Source organism: Lampetra planeri, chromosome 19 (assembly GCF_965212315.1).
Source record: "Lampetra planeri chromosome 19, kcLamPlan1.2.h2, whole genome shotgun sequence".
In the NCBI taxonomy this organism is placed as follows: Eukaryota; Metazoa; Chordata; class Hyperoartia; order Petromyzontiformes; family Petromyzontidae; genus Lampetra; species Lampetra planeri.
Window position 1 is genome coordinate 1819964 of NC_136125.1, and position 17266 is coordinate 1837229.

General features: G+C 42.4%; 1 protein-coding gene across 1 annotated transcript in view; it reads left to right on the forward strand.

Annotated features, from left to right (window-relative positions):
• LOC144723907 (gamma-aminobutyric acid receptor subunit gamma-2-like) overlaps positions 1 to 17266 on the forward strand; it is a 49108-nt gene that overhangs the window by 13980 nt on the left and 17862 nt on the right. The window contains exons 2-5 of the mRNA XM_078602685.1: positions 2849 to 3069; positions 5630 to 5712; positions 7067 to 7204; positions 15387 to 15539. Coding sequence (XP_078458811.1) covers positions 2849 to 3069; positions 5630 to 5712; positions 7067 to 7204; positions 15387 to 15539 — 595 coding nt within the window. The remainder of the gene's footprint in view (positions 1 to 2848; positions 3070 to 5629; positions 5713 to 7066; positions 7205 to 15386; positions 15540 to 17266) is intronic.

Below are 17266 nucleotides of genomic sequence, written 5' to 3' on the forward strand. Positions count from 1 at the left end.
TTTGGCGTTTTCTACAGCAAATTGGCTCAAATCATCACGAAGCTTCACAAATGCATGCCCCAAAGATTCAAGATCAGTTTCTGCTTCCTTGAAATTCATAGTAGGATCCTGTAAGCGCTTCTGAATACGATCAATTTTTCCAAGAATGACATTCCAGAAATGTAATAAAACTATGAAGTTAAAATTTAATACGCATGCCTGTAACTGTTCTGCATCACTTCTGGTTTCAGGCGTCATAGTTACGTCCTCCGATAATTTGTCTAGCAGCCCTACTAGTTCATCCAGTCCTTCGTAGATAGCTTTAACAGCTTCTGATAGTGCACTCCAGTGTGTTTCAGGCCGTCGTAGTTTCCGCCACCAAAAAACAGGCCAGTGACTAAGGCTGAAAGACTGCGCCTCTCTGTTGTTTGGGACGTTCTTCCATGTAAGTTCTTAATAGGCGCGCGTACCAAAATGTAATTGCATGACATGTAGGCTGTGTGTGACGGGATACATAAACTTTTAGGTTGAAGTGTAGATTTGTGCAGTAGTTTCAGGCTGCCGCGCCCGCCGCAATAAGTTATAATGTAACGTTGTAAGTCTCATTTTGGCGCCCCTTTACCTTGGCGCCCGGGGACATATGTACCCCCCTGCCCCCCCCTAGCTACGCCTCTGCCACTGCCCCTCGTCTTGCCGGAGAGTGCTATGTCCCGATCCGATCTTACGAGTTGGAAGCCTGCCAGTTGTAATGCAGTATCCGGGATCAAATCACACAGCCATGTCTCCGTGAACCACAAGACAGAGGATAAAAAAGTCTCTGTTTTTCACCATCAGTAGCTGTAGTTCGTCCATTTTATTGCACAGTGAACGTACGTTGGAGAGGGAAAAGCTTGGAAGCACTGTTCGGATCCCGCGTTTGCGTAGTCGAACTAGAGCCCCCGACCGTTTACCCCTTCGACGGCGTTTCGCTGCTTGAGCAAAGCCGAGCGCGGCTTTGACTAGAATGCCCACTAATTCTGCCTGGAAGCAGAAAAGTGGGAAATAAATCCACAGGGGTTGTTTCCGTAATGTTTTAAAGTTCGTCTCTTGTTAGAGAACTCCGAAAAACTTGACAGAACACTGAATTAACAGACAAAACAAGACAAAACAGGGTGCACCAACCGGCCGAGGCTGCCATCATCGGCGTCATGCTGGGGATAAGCAATGTAATGATGCGCCGGAAGAAGAATGTTTTAAATCGGAGCGTATTGCTCGCTCGGGTATGCATATCTGACACAGGAACACTGGAAAAGAAAATGGATCAAAAACTGAAAAAGTGCGCAGGAAAGCATGGAGACACGTGCTAAGAATTGCACTGAGGGAGAATTAGGAACACACATTGTGGAACAGAGCAAAAATCAGAAATGCCATACATAATAGAGGTTGTTGGGTTACATTGAATAAATATAAATGCGTCGTTAAACCTGCCACCACCCGACACAGCCACATAATAAGGTTTGTCAGATAAACAAAACATGCCAATCCGTTACTTGTACAGCACACCGGTGTGTTGGAGAGTAAACCCACATTTACAATTCCAGTACGACGTTTCACCAGTAATTACAACCAGCATCATCAGGCGACAGCCAGAGTTGTATAGAAATCCTCCTGTTTCGGTCTTAAATAGAGGAGGTAAATGTGATATCGTCACTTGTGAGCCAAGGCCAGATAAGGGTTAGGAGGGGCTAACAACACATTCATATTTTCGCGATCTACCCCAAAAAAACTCTTATGGATAATATTCATCGCGAAAGCTGACTATGTGTTCATCAGAGATGACATATTTGGCAAAAGAGAGAGGATGCCACCGTCACGATAGACCAATGTGGCACGTGTGAAGTGGGTTTTGATAGCAATTGATCCAAACTCTGTGGCCCTGTATTGGGATGTTTGGCCATCTCCGTTCATAATTTTTTTTGTAGATGGTGAACAATGATAGTGAACATTTTTTGTCATTTTAAATTGCAATTAATAATGTGGATGATAAAAAAATTACCCATCCTCAAATATTGACGAGGTTCGTAAACAAAGACAGAGGGTACACACAATCTCTCTCCAAACGTGTTCGGCACAAACACGGCAGTCTTCTCTTCAACCTGTCATTAATCCGTAATTAGTGGTTCGAGTATAGAGGTCTCATTGGTCAGCGTGGATGCACACTACCGGTGAATACCAAAACTCGATTCACAATAAACGGCCCCATTGGCGTAAAGCACCGCCAGCATCACCACCTTTGCCGCTGAAATAACGGAGCGACGTTTTTTTAAATATTTTGTCTGGAGCCAGCGTGTTTGCTGAGCAAAGGCTGCAGCAGCAGCAGCAAACAGCAGCAGCAGCCGCCGTGTAGACATTAGCATTCATCTTGCTTGCAGGGAATCGGTGCTGGCTACAGATTTAGCTTATTGATTGCTCGCCCCGGTGTGATCATTCACGCCTATAGAAATTGACACTTCGCTCCTCAGCTCGTGTTAAATTACGCTGGCCATTATTGGTTTTAATACTCTCACTATTTCTTCTTCTCTGCCTTCTTCGTTATTTCCCTTATAATTCTCCCTTGTTTTTTTTTTTTGGGGGGTGGGGGGGGGTCATTCCATTTCTCCTTTTGTCATTGTCGTTTTTTACTCGTGTCGTCATATGTATCTGCATCATCTCTTGTCAATTCCTTCGTCTGATCATTCTTCATTTTGCTATATATATCTTTCAATGTCTTTACTTTTCATCATCTCTTTCGTCTACCATCATCAACTTTATTCACGTGTTCTCGTATTTTCACCGTTTGCTTTTCTCCTCTTTTTACCATCTTGCGTTTAATAATTATGGTTCTTTGCAGGAGTACACCATCGATATATTCTTCGCCCAGACGTGGTTTGACAGCAGACTTCGGTTCAACAGCTCCATGAAAGTGTTGAGATTGAACAGCAACATGGTGGGGAAGATCTGGATCCCAGATACCTTCTTCCGGAACTCAAAGCAGGCTGACGCCCATTGGATTACGACCCCAAACCAATTGCTGCGCATATCAAACAACGGAAAGGTGCTCTACACACTGAGGTAAGATTACCTCCTGAAGCATTCCTCTACCATTCTCAGCACAAACAACTGGCTGGTTGAGCTTAATGATGAACGTAATATTATTATACCCTTAATGGTTTACTCAATATATGCCTTGAATGAAAGAAATGTTTGCATATACTGTGTACATTTAGAGAGTTCATCCTTACAGTGAGGGAAAAAAGTATTTTATCCCCTGCTGATTTTGTACGTTTGTCCACTGACAAAGAAATGATCAGTCTATAATTTTTTTCAAATAAACCTATTTGAACAGTGAGAGACAGAATAACAACAAGCAAATCCAGAAAAACGCATGTCAAAAATGTTATAAATTGATTTGCATTTTAATGAGGGAAATAAGTATTTGACCCCCTCTCAATCAGAACGACTTCTGGCTCCCAGGTGTCTTTTATACAGGTAACGAGCTGAGATTAGGAGCACACTCTTATAGGGAGTGCTCCTAATCTCAGCTTGTTACCTGTATTAAAGACACCTGTTCACAGAAGCAATCAATCAATCAGATTCCAAACTCTCCACCATGGCCAAGACCAAAGAGCTCTCCAAGGATGTCAGGGACAAAATTGTAGACATACACAAGGCTGAAATGGGCTACAAGACCATCGCCAAGCAGCTTTGGTGAGAAGGTGACAACAGTTAGTGCGATTATTCGCAAATGGAATGAACACAAAAGAACTGCCAATCTCCCTCGGTTTGGGGCTCCATGCAAGATCTCACCTCGTGGAGTTGCAATTATCATGAGAACGGTGAGGAATCAGCCCAGAACTACACGGGAGGATATTGTCAATGATCTCAAGGCAGCTGGGAACATAGTCACCAAGAAAACCGTTGGTAACACACTACGCCGTGAAGAACTGAAATCCTGCAGCGCCCGCAAGATCCCCCTGCTCAAGAAAGCACATATACATGCCCGTCTGAAGTTTGCCAATGAACATCTGAATGATTCAGAGGACAATTGGGTGAAAGTGTTGTGGTCAGATGAGACAAAAATGGAGCTCTTTGGCATCAACTCAACTCGCCGTGTTTGGAGGAGGAGGAATGCTGCCTATGACCCCAAGAACACCATCCCCACCGTCAAACATGGAGGTGGAAACATTATGCTTTGGGGGTGTTTTTCTGCTAAGGGGACAGGACAACTTCACCGCATCAAAGGGACGATGGACGGGGCCATGTACCGTCAAATCTTGGGTGAGAACCTCCTTCCCTCAGCCAGGACATTGAAAATGGGTCGTGGATAGGTATTCTAGCATGACAATGACCCAAAACACAAGGCAAAGGCAACAAAGGAGTAGCTCAAGAAGAAGCACATTAAGGTCCTGGAGTGGCCTAGCCAGTCTCTAGACCTTAATCCCATAGAAAATCTGTGGAGGGAGCTGAAGGTTCGAGTTGCCAAACGTCAGCCTCGAAACCTTAATGACTTGGGGAAGATCTGCAAAGAGGTGTGGGACAAAATCCCTCCTGAGATGTGTGCAAACCTGGTGGCCAACTACAAGAAACGTCTGACCTCTGTGTTTGCCAACAAGGATTTTGCCACCAAGTACTAAGTCATGTTTTGCAGAGGGGTAAAATACTTATTTCCCTCATTAAAATGCAAATCAATTTATAACATTTTTGACATGCGTTTTTCTGGATTTTTTTGTTGTTATTCTGTCTCTCACTGTTCAAATAAACCTACCATTAAAATTATAGACTGATCATTTCTTTGTCAGTAGGCAAACGTACAAAATCAGCAGGGGATCAAATACTTTTTTCCCTCACTGTAAGGTGTGAAAGAAGTTCAACATGCATGCATTTGTGGCCACGTCGCTCATGAAAATGAGCATATAGCTCAGTGGGCGTTCCCTGTTAAAATAAATAAAATAGTGATAGTTTAGTATTGGAGAGGATACTCTGAGGTTAAGTAACCAAGCGGAAGGTCTCAGACCATATTGTCTGGTGGTATCACTGGCAGCTATTGCTATTGATATTTTACATCCAGGTAACTGTATTTCCTGGTAGTTTGGTGCACTTGCAATGAGTGAGTCCAAACTGGAGTGACTCGTCACTGGCCGGCTGCAGTGCACACAGGGAGCTCCTCGTGGGTGGCATCTGCTGTTAAGGGGGACACAGCAGAAGGCATGCGTTTGCAGGCGTAGGTCAGTGTGCCCGTGACGTGATCATATTTAGCATAAAAAAATGAACCACAAGGCAATTGTAAAAACAAGCTCCTGTTAAGCCAGCTATCGAAGCTTCATTTTCTAAAAGGCATGGGTGTGGATTATTCATTTGATAAACACTCTGGAATTTACTTTTCACTGACGAGAAGCACAACACCCAGGTCTAGATACGTGTGATGTGCTAATGTTGTCATGAATATTGACAGAAACTGCTTTTTCACTATCATGACAATTGCGTTGTATATACACCGTGCTGTATTTTTCTTTCGAAGAGCAACTGTTTATCCGTTATTTTGTGCACAAATTTTTCACTTTGCTGCATGCTATGTTTTGCGCTGCTAACCTATGCAGGGTTATGCTTCTCTTATGCCTCTTTCTATTATTAGATTGACTATAAATGCAGAATGTCAGCTTCAGCTCCATAACTTTCCTATGGATGAGCATTCCTGTCCCCTGGAATTTTCCAGTTGTAAGTATTAAAACGTGTTAATAGATGATTCTGAAAATCATTGCGATTCATTCAGACTCATAAAACTCATTTACTACCTGTCTTGATATGAACCAGAACATCGCATGTGATAACAAATCATTCTCTTCACAGTGTGTGTGTGCATGGAGTATGTTTGTATGTAAGTATGCGTGAGTTTGTGAATATATGTGAGCTTTGTCTACCATACGTGGGTGAAATACATTCATTCCTGTAAAGTCACCCAACCACAATAAAATCCATTAAACACACGACGCGTGCGTAGTTCATGTGAACGTGCAATGTCAATTATTTGCACATTTTTAAAAATGTGGTCATGTTTTTCATGAATAAAATTTGTTTAAAATGCATTGTCTGCATGGTATATGTGTATACTGATTATAATTCGGTAACTTCTTAGAGGTAATGATTTTGCATCAATGCCTCCTTTGTCTATCAAGTTGAAGCACCATGCGCTATCGTTATTTATGCGGTGTAGTGTAATGGGCACGGTGCGTGCGTGCATGTGGGGAGCGGTAGTGTAGCCGTTAGCGCACTGCGCTATGAACTTGGCCACCCGAGTTCAATTCCAAGTGATGGCCACCAACACCAGTGACGATTATCTGATCCGGTCTTACGCCTCCCCTAGGGACACTCAGCCTTAAATTAGTACTTTCTGCGTTGTGTAAACATCGCCACTGGGGAGACAAAGGCGGCCGGGCGTTGTTGTTGGCCACCCACCCCCTCGTGCCGTGCCAGGCTTTATAAGTGCTAGCTAACAGCACTTGCCCTAACAATCTGTTAAGGCTATACACGGGGTCTTTGTCTTTGTTGGGGTATTTAAACTGTGCAAGAGGCAATGTCAGAGTGGTTACTGGGCCCTGCTGTAGCCTTCGTCCCATCCACTCGACCTGAAATGAGTACGAGGTGCGGTGCGCCTACGCCAATAGGGTGTGGGTACAGCCAATGGCTGTACCCACACCCTTAAGGCGCTGCGTAGGCCGTTGCCAAACAGTGCCTAACAAAAGGGGAACATTCTTCAAAGAGTTAAATACTTAAATAAAATTTGTGAAAATGTTTTAACTCGGAAGTATCTTGAGATGGAACATCTCGTTTGCAAGGGTGTCGATTGACACACACACAGCAAACGTGAAATGATTGTACAAATATTTGTGTCCTATATATGCAGTATATACACAGTAGAGTATCATCTATGATGGACAGTACAGTATATTCACGTGTTTTATAGTGGTCTATTATTTATGATCTAAGAGATACATGTGTATATTATAACGTTTACTCATGATATTAGCGAGTAGGTGATCAGTGCAATGGCACCCAACCATTGCTTTTGCAGACGGTTATCCCAAGGATGAGATCCTTTACAAATGGAGCAAGAGTTCTGTGGAAGTTGCCAACCAACGCTCTTGGAAGCTCTACCAGTTCTCCTTCCTGGGCCTCAGGAACACCACCAATATCCTGTCGACTGATTCCGGTGAGACCCTTGCTCATCACACCTTCACGTGAAAGCCCGTGGCTTGTACTGTATCATTCATGTGCGCTATCCGTACGTGCGGCGATGGGGCAGCGCACAACTCGCGATTTAGAAGGTCGTGAATGAGTTCACCCGTAGGTTTGGGATCAACGCAGCCCATCATCCCTCTGGGGTTGATATAAAATGAGCACCACCCTGTGGAGAGTCTTCGTGGGAAGACTGACCAAAGGCAGGGTAATGTGGAATTCATGTAAGTGTTGAACTTCTTTTGCACCGTGTGTTGTCAACCGTGCTAATCAGAGGTGCAGGGGAAGGACAACAAACGAAACACAAAAGCAGTTCTAAATAAATTAGTATTCAATCTAGATTATTTAAAAGTGCATAGCTCCAGTGTCTTCCTAATATCGGAAGGAAGAGCATTCCAGACGGCCGCAGAAGCGGATCTGAAAGCGTACGATGCGGTAACCGTCTTTGTTCGATGGCTGATATCCCATCTTAGGACCTACCTTCTTGGTTCTTTCGGTAAAGTCACGTAGAAGGGAAGTAATAAAATAATAAAAATAAACATAATCAAATAATTCTCACGACGTTTCGGCCACAACGCAAGCAGCCGTCTTCAGGTGATGAATGAAACACTGCCAAGCTTGGAGCGTATATATAAGTTGGGTTGGAGGTGGAAGAAGAGCGCCTTAACAAAATAATTTGCATATCAAGAGGAATTTAGCATATTTATGGGAAATGCGTAGGAGGTGGGCGGGGGGGTTTCAAAGTCATATTATGCCCATGCATTATGCAGGATTAGCAGCATCAAAGGGAGGGGGTAGGGGGTAGCATTAACAAAGGGAGATAATGTTAATAGTATGTAGAAGCCACGAAACATGTCAATGGGAGAGCGGTGGTAGAAGACCCGCAGCGGAGCAAATAATGCATTCCCTGTGGAGAACACAAGATACACAGTCAATGCCAGTGAGTGGACTGCGGTCTGAAAGTCACCGTAAACGTGAACAACAATCAGTTAAGATCCGAAGATGGATTCTGGCTCAGCAATCATTGGAAGGACGTAATAAACCATTTCGGATCTTAACTGATCAATTTATAAACATTTTGACATGCGTTTTTCTGGATTTTGTTGTTGTTATTCTGTCTCTCACTGTTCAAATACACCTACCATTAAAATTATAGACTGATCATTTCTTTGTCAGTGGGCAAACGTACAAAATCAGCAGGGGATCAAATACTTTTTTCCCTCACTGTACCAGTCCTGTACACGTTGTATATACCAGTCCTGTACACGTTGTATATACCAGTCTTTTACACGTATATACCAGTCGTGTACACGTATATACCAGTCCTGTACACGTTGTATATACCAGTCCTGTACACGTATTTACCAGTCCTGTACACGTTGTACATACCAGTCCTGTACACGTATATACCAGTCCTGTACACGTATATACCAGTCCTGTACACGTTGTATATACCAGTCCTGTACACGTATATACCAGTCCTGTACACGTTGTACATACCAGTCCTTTAACATTCTGATTTTGCTAATAAACCAAAAAATTGTGCACATTTTGCCCATGACGTGACATTTATTTGATTGGCTCTGTCGGGTGGTGGAAGGTCATGGTTAAAAGTTGGCATTGTACCTACATGACGACAACCCAAAGGAAACCTATTACACTGTGTAACACGTTTTTTTGTTCCTGGATAGTAAGCGTTATTTTCTAATTGCTTATGCCTCAAACGTATAGAAAATAAATGGCTATTATTCACCACAAACTTTGCTTTTGTGACCAGGACTTTACTTGAAGGAATGACACAAATGCACACGTTTTCTCATTGAAAATAGGTACATTTCAAAATATGACTGTCCTGGTCACAAAAGCAAAGTTTGCGGGGAATAATAGTCATTTTCTGTACTTTTGAGGCATAAGAAAACTGAAAATAACAGTTACTACCCATGAAAAAAAATTGTGTTACACAGTGTTATGAATCATGATATTGGCTGTGAAAGCCTACGTATATAAGGCCCTATTTTTCCTTGCTTCACGGGGATGATTGTGTTTGATTGTAGTTTGTAATATCAAAATGTTCCTTGCTATAATTTTGTCAGTTTTTTTCAGCACGATAAATATAGAACTACGAGCAGCTTCTTATAACGAGATGGGAAATCATCCAACTTGAGATGTTCATGCATGCTGACGGATGGGTACACTGTCATCGCCTATGAGAATACATATTTCATGGTGTTATTTGAGCACAATTTGATAAGTAAATTTACGAGCCACCAGAGTATCATATTAATTAGTCCATCTCATTTGGGTGTACATTACTTTTGCGAAAATGATTACATTCTTGCTAATTAATTGTTTGCCGTTTCTGTTCATTCTGGAGGGCATTTGTTTATCCCCAAAATTAAATACATATGGGGCAATAAATATATTGAGAAAATGCACCTGGTATCATGAAATGAAATTAAACATCAGTGTCTGGGTTCAATGAGGAGGCTAACGCTTTTGTTGGAAGACTGAGCCAGCACTGTCGAGATTGTCAGTTGTAATCCTGGCAGCAACATTTGAGATTTTAAACCAGTGCACTGTGTCTCGCGGGCCCGATATAGCCGGAGATGGCACGATAAAACCGCGATGCGTACCTCTTTCTCGACTCAGCCTCGCCCGGTGTCGGGGTGGACCAACTGCGTGCACCCTGTGACTGATAAGTGCCAAACCATCCTCTAAAGCACTAGAAAGGGCACCGCGTAGTAGCGTTGCCTGAGAGAGGCCTATTGAAGTTCCTCCATAAAAATAGTTCTTTAAAGGGTGGTGGCTTCAAAAGCCATTCCCTTGACATGTAACGCCGTGCTGCCTGAAGTTGTTGTTTTTCCCCGGAAGGCCTTTTTCACTTCATGACACAACTTCCATGAGAAGAGTTGCGATACAACGTACGTTAAACATTCAAACAATTTTATTGCACTCATGTAATAAACTGTTAAGATGAATCTCTCTTAGTTTCCCCTAAACAACTCTGAAGCATGATCTGTAAAGTGGACACACCCCGTGAAATTATAACGTTCAAACGTGAATGCATAAGGAAGTCACTGTTTGCCCATTCCACAAACGTGGTCATCCAACCAAACAAACTTCAACTCTCTTGTCTGCGAATATAGTATCCATTCCTCGGAGAGTTTTTGTTTCGGCTGTTCCATGAAAAAGGAATATGGCATTTAAATGTGCTGTCTAATGGTTAAATAAGGATTGTTTGTCGGTTATTAAACATTACAAAAATAGAAATATTGTTCTATGTTTACGCAGTAGCTAATCTATACATGTTACCTGCTCTTTATGATTGATGCCTGGTTGTACTTTTATCAGCCAAGCCACTGTCCATCTACATTAATTCTCTGTGACTCATCACAGGGGGAGAGTTATTTTTAGTTCACCCGCAGGAAGATGCAGCTCTACTCTTTTCATTTGAGGCGCCATATGTATACGATATGCTCTAGGTTTTGTTTCCCGTATCTCAGTAGGCTCCACAATCGTAAGACCTTAATTCAGCAACTTTGAGCTCAAGCAAAAGTAGTGATTGCGTATTGCTAGAAAAGGCGTACATTCCAAATGTATTAATATTTGTCGTTTTTTCTTAAAAGTTAATTTAAACGTGCCTATGCATATAACCCGAGGCGATGAAACGTTCAGGTGTGGGACGCGACTAATGAAATGAGCTCGCGCTTGGAGTGGGTTGGAGCAGAAGGGATGGATGTAACAGCAGCGCAGGAGAGAAAGAGCGCGGGGGCAGTGGCAAACGTTCACCGTCAACACCCCCCACTTCACCATCATCCGCACACGAGCTCATTTACATTCACGGGGGACGACAATGCGCCCCGCTCGTGCTCTGCGGGGGGGGCTTCTGAGACGGTGACATCATGGCGCGGTGACGTCAACGGCGGCGGGGGCGGGGCCGAGTCGCACGCACGGTAATTGTCACGACCGTGGTTTTTAGTGCCTCCGTGCAATATTGTGCAAGGGCGCAATGATGTCGCGTCCATTCTTGCGCCGTGATGGGCAGCAGCGACAACGTCGAGCTCCGCTTCAAACGCAATGAAACGGAGAGCAGGCGACGGGTTGTTTACTTTGCGGGACCCGTAGTTAAGAGGCTGCGGTGGCCATAATCGCACTGCTCGTGACTTGTGTCTTTAATATCCCATCAATGGAGGAGATGCGTAACAGCGACATGTTGTTTATTTGCGGTGGTTCATGGTTCCACCGGTGTCTTCGAGGGAATGTCAAAGCCAGGAGGTTTTGGGTCTCGAACTAGGTGTTCGTGCATGCCATATACGGAATATTCTATGCACTTATTTAGAACTCTTTGGTGTTATTAATTAACAGCATCCTAAACTCGAGGGGCCGAAGTAATGGGTACAGTTAGCGAGGGAAATGTCATCCTGGCCTGATATGCTGTTGCTGAGGCTGCCTTATGGCAGTTTATTTTTACTAATATTTTTCAAATTTTCTCTTTGACATTGGCATGGATTGGCCAACTCCTGTCAATCATGATGTAGCAGCGTACAATAAACTACAAATATAATCAGGTGGGTGCAGGAATTACATTTCCGACAGCATCTAGGTCACACTAAGTTAATAGTTATTATATTGCACGTGTTTAAAATATAACCGTTCATGTGCACTAAATGCATATTGAAATAATTTTTGGCACTGCCATAGAAATATCGCATTTTTTACCTCTGACTAAGGGCTTCCGAAGGAGATTACAAATACATGATTCTATATGAAAGGGTATTTGGACTTGCGACTTTGCTCTAATTAATATAGATTTAAAATGTTTGCACAATCGCAATATTAAATTCAGCAATACGTTTATAGATACCAGAAATAATCACGTTAATAACAAGACCGTTCATCATGGGACCGTTCCAGATTTTTCAACACAATCTACCCTGTGGTTAACTGCTAATCATGCACATTCCTCCAGGCAATGTATTCAAAGAAATGACAATGCACTACTCTAATACAGCGATCAGATTTAACATTAAAACGCATTTTAAAAGCAGACTTAACGCCAGATCGGGCTGTACATTATTGAACTTGTGCTGCACCATTGTCCAGCAATATAATGGTTAACCGATGTTTAAACATGGTGCACATTATTCTTTACTGTCGTCCAACCTTACATTTATCCAATCAAAATAATCCTTCCAAAATATCTTAAACATGCATGCAAATTGGTGCTCAAGTTGCTCGTGGTTTGCATATCATTGTGAGTGCTCTTCTGACTGTGACAACTAATTTCCTATAAATTATACAATAACTACAACACCACTCTTTTTTTTTAATTAGAATCATATGTCTTCTTGGTTCTTTCGGTAAAGTCACGTAGAAGGGAAGTAATAAAATAATAAAAATAAAACATAATAAAATAATTATTCACCTGAAGACGGCTGCTTGCGTTGTAGCCGAAACGTGATAATTATTTTATTGTTTTATTTTTATAATTTTATTACTTCCCTTCTACGTGACTTTACCGAAAGAACCAAGAAGATGAATCCCTGCAGTCACGAAAGCTTTAAATCGAAAAAGAATCATGTGACTGTATTAGGATGACCTTTATTATTGAATGTGATGAGCACTTGACACCTGGGGGTATTGGGATGAGGGGGTGGATTTTTAGTCATGCAGTTACTTTTATATGATTATAATTATATGCAGGGATGAAGTGGTGATGCAATGGTTAGCCCACTGTGTTCGGAACCTCGACCACTTGCGTTTTATTTATAGCCGCGGCCAACATTGGTGGCGAGCGATATTTGAACTGGTCCTGGGGCCAGTGGCGTAGCTAGGATATTTTGCGCCCGGGGACGAACTATAAAATTGGCGCCCCCCCCGTTTAATCACATACCAAAATGTAATTACATGACATGTAGGCTGTGTGTGGCGGGATATATAAACTTTTAGGTTGAGGTGTAGATTTGTGCAGTAGTTTCAGGCTGCCGCGCCCGCCGCAATAAGTTATAATGTAACGTTGCAAGCCTCAATTTGGCGCCCCTTTACCTTGGCGCCCGGGGACATATGTACCCCCCTGCCCCCCCTAGCTACGCCTCTGCCTGGGGCCCACCATCACCAATCTGCACTGGATGTCTGTGCAAAAAAAGGAGCTTTATAGCTCATCGGATTCCTCCAGTACACATAAAAATGATGCCCAGGATGAAGGCCTCTCCACACTGTCTTACAATGCCATGATCCATCTCATTTCTGCACCTGAAACCCATTGCATTGCCTCATTCCCACTGTGCTTCTCCACAGCGCCCTCTCCTTTGGCGATCATTCCATTGCTCGTATTGTCCAATGGCCATCGGCTATTCTAGTGGTGTCTCCTGCTCAAGCCCACAATGGCGTCGCGGTGGCGAGATGTTAACTACCTCACCTAGTCCACAGGAGATCGTGGGTTCAATCCCGACTGACACCTGTATATTTGGAGTTTACATGTTCTCCCCGTGGTCGCGGAATTTTTTCCCTGGGTCCTCCGGTTTTTCGTTCCACATTTATAAACGTGCATTTAGAGTATTTGGCACTTTATTGACCTATCATTTGTGGCCAGGTTGCTATTTGCACCTGATTTCTGATCCATGTGTTTCTGTTGCTGATCTCGTGTCAATGTAGGTTATATGCTTTAATAGAAAACCTTCTTGATTGGGCACAGTGGGTTTGCAGCTTTCTGTTGTCAATTTGAGCTTTTCCAACAGTGCCAAATCATCTGCTCTCATTCACATCGGTTTCATAATCGTTATCCAGATCTGCCTTTAACATTTTTTATTTGTTAAAACATCCCGCTGTGTTTTCTGGTAATATCCCTTCAGATCTTATTTAATTGTTGTCCATAATTTTGTTATGTAGGCTTCTTTATGCCATTCTACAATTATGATGGTCAGCACATCTTGAATGGCTAATACTAAAAAAAATCTTCACTTCTTCAACTTACGTTTTCGTAAAATATTTTGTGAAGTTCAAAACTTTGCACATCTCTTCAGTGTTATGTTTTTTTTGTAAGTGGTTTCGATAAATTGGATGACTGCTTCGGCCTCCATTGAATTAAAACGTCGTTTGACAACCAATCAGAGCCACGCATAATGGTATTGGATATGATAGACAATGTGTATATGATGAATGTAATTTTTTTTCCTGACTTGATTGTTTGGCCTCTAAAATGGCCATGATTTGGTCCCATCAGCATTGGGGAGACAAAAGTGGTTGTGCGTAGAGATTACCACACCACCACATGCTTGTACTGACCCGGCATTGGCTGTGCTGGCCCCACCAGTGTGCAAGGCCACTTTTGGGAGTTGTGTGTGAGTGAGCATTTGGGAGTTGTGTGTGTGAGGATGTGGGAGAGGATGTGGGAGTTGTGTGCGTGTGCAAGAGCAGTGATGCAGTGGACCAAGCACCACCTTATGATCCCAGCGGTATTGGATTGCTTCCTAACCCCACACATTCCTGCCACGTTATATCTGAATGTGGTAATGGATTTTCCCTCGGTTAACTTGGGTTTAAAATGAGTATTTGATGGGCTGTGTAAATACAACCATGATAGGTAGTTACTGACATCGCTTACCCCTTTGGTCTGTATACTAAACAGGATACCTTTCTATTGTGCAATAAGTCAATGTTTTGTGAACGATATGGTAAAACACAATGTATACTTTCATTTTACTTTACCTGTCCAAATGTATCTCTTACCAGTAATGTATTAGTGCACCTACTGTGGGTTTTTAGATCATCCTTATATTAAGTTGGTGCACCATCTTTAGTTTTGTAAAGGTTTTTGGCTGCTTATGCACGTAAAAAATGTAAAGACTTTCAAAGATTACACCTGCAGCTTCTTGCTAAATTTGTGACTTAAGTGTATTGAAATATTGCATGTCTCATGTCAACTGTGAACACCGACAATTACGAATTAAAATCTGGCATTATAGCCAGTTCACCAATATTGCATATAGGTCTTCAGTCTGACCTATCAACCTCAGCACTGCCCTTGTATTTAACTCTTGTGAATTATTTAAGCTGGACCTCTTGTTGGTTGTTATATATTGGTGGTGGGTGCACTTGAATTATTAAACAAGTAAGCCTATGGTGTTTTGTCATTTTGTCACTTCCTTTCTTTCCAGGTGATTACATCGTCATGACGGTTTATTTTGATTTGGTGAGAAGAATGGGATATTTCACCATTCAGACGTACATCCCCTGCATACTGATCGTTGTGCTGTCATGGGTGTCCTTTTGGATCAACAAAGATGCCACTCCCGCCAGAACATCCCTCGGTGAGTCCCATAATTGATGACTTTGGTCAGTGTTAATGTTTCTGCATGATTTTGTTATATATGGATGTATTTTTTAACTAGACTCTTGTTGATTGTTATATATGTGTGTGTATATATATAGGAGGAGCGGTTGTGTAGCGCTCTGCGCTACTAACTCAGCGACCCGAGTTCGATTCCTGATCACGGCCACCAAAACCAGTGATGATTATCTAAACCAGTCCTGGGCCTCTCCTAGGATGGCTCGGCCTCAAATGAGTACCTGGCGCAATCTGTAAACATCGTCACTGGGGAGACGAAGGCGGCCGGGCGTGGTGCTGGCCACCCACTCTCTCGTGTGCCGTGCCGGCCTTCATAGGTGCTCGCGAACAGTACTTGTCTCAACAGTCTGTTATTGGTTATACGAGGGATCTTTGTCTTTGTATATATAACCATTCCCAGTTGTTGTGCAGGCACAAAGCACTTATTGAGTTCCCACGCAGGAAGGGAGATGCATACATCTGTATTTAAAATTACATCGAACTATGTGTTGTATATAGAAAACAAAGAAAAAGATTTGGTGTTGTCCCTGCTGAAAATCTAATTCACGCTAGTATCTTCTTATTGTCATTGAAACATTACAAAGGGGAGAAACCGTGGGCAGTTTAGATCGCGTGTTTTTGCAGTATGTTACTGAACAACCATTGTCATTAATTGTAATGTTTTTATTTACATGAGGATAATCGTGTACATGCAGCATTCTGCAATGCTTTCCAATTATCCGTTATGCTTGGAAGTATTTGAATGCATATTGCCTACTTTGAAATATGGATCAGAAAAATGGATATCAACAAATACAATGGAAAGGGTGTAAGGAATGGAAAATATTCACAAGAGCATGTAGAAAATCCTTTCCCAGTTTTTAGTCAATGGGCCTGGACCAAAAAAATGACTTATTGGTTCCACCTGAGGTGGCAAAGTCTCGTAATTATTTTTTAAATCCTCCATGTGTGTGGGACATATTCTGATATGATAACGTTTGCGGAGTGGCAGCTTAGTTGTAGTTACCATGAATTTTATACCCATACCCTATGACAGGCGTCTGGAACAATAAAATGGGCATTATTACTGAAAAACTACCTAGACCAAAGCCAGTTAGGTCACAAACTGGTCTTTATTGGTTTAAATACACAATGAAAACACAGGATAATAAGGAATACATTAACATTCGCATATACTTAGTCAATGATACATGTCATCCCATATATATATAGTTAGTGATGGGTATATGTGAAGAAGGTTACATCATTTTTATCAAGCTATGTGCGTACTTAGATGGTGTTAACAAGGGTAACCATGTCCAGAATCACCACACTGTGCATAAATGTATACTACTACCACAGTAATACTATCAGAATCACCACCCTGTGTCACTCATCAAACTGTTCGTCTTTCTCGTCATCTGACTCCCAGAAGTCAAAGTCAGGTTCTGGATCATCTTGCAGTTTTTGGTTACAGCAGGTCTGTAACCTGCACATGTCTGTGCATGTCAGTCAATTTGACAGGCATGTGCAATTTGTCATTTTGCATAAACGCACACACTTGCATGCTACCAGTTCCAAGACCATATCTGGTGTGGGTGGGGAGTGCATCCAGTAAATGGCCAACTTGCCATCATCGTCTGTCTATCCATGCTCACCACAGGGTTAGCCTGCAGACGGCACTTCCAGACTGCTGCCTGATAGTTGGCT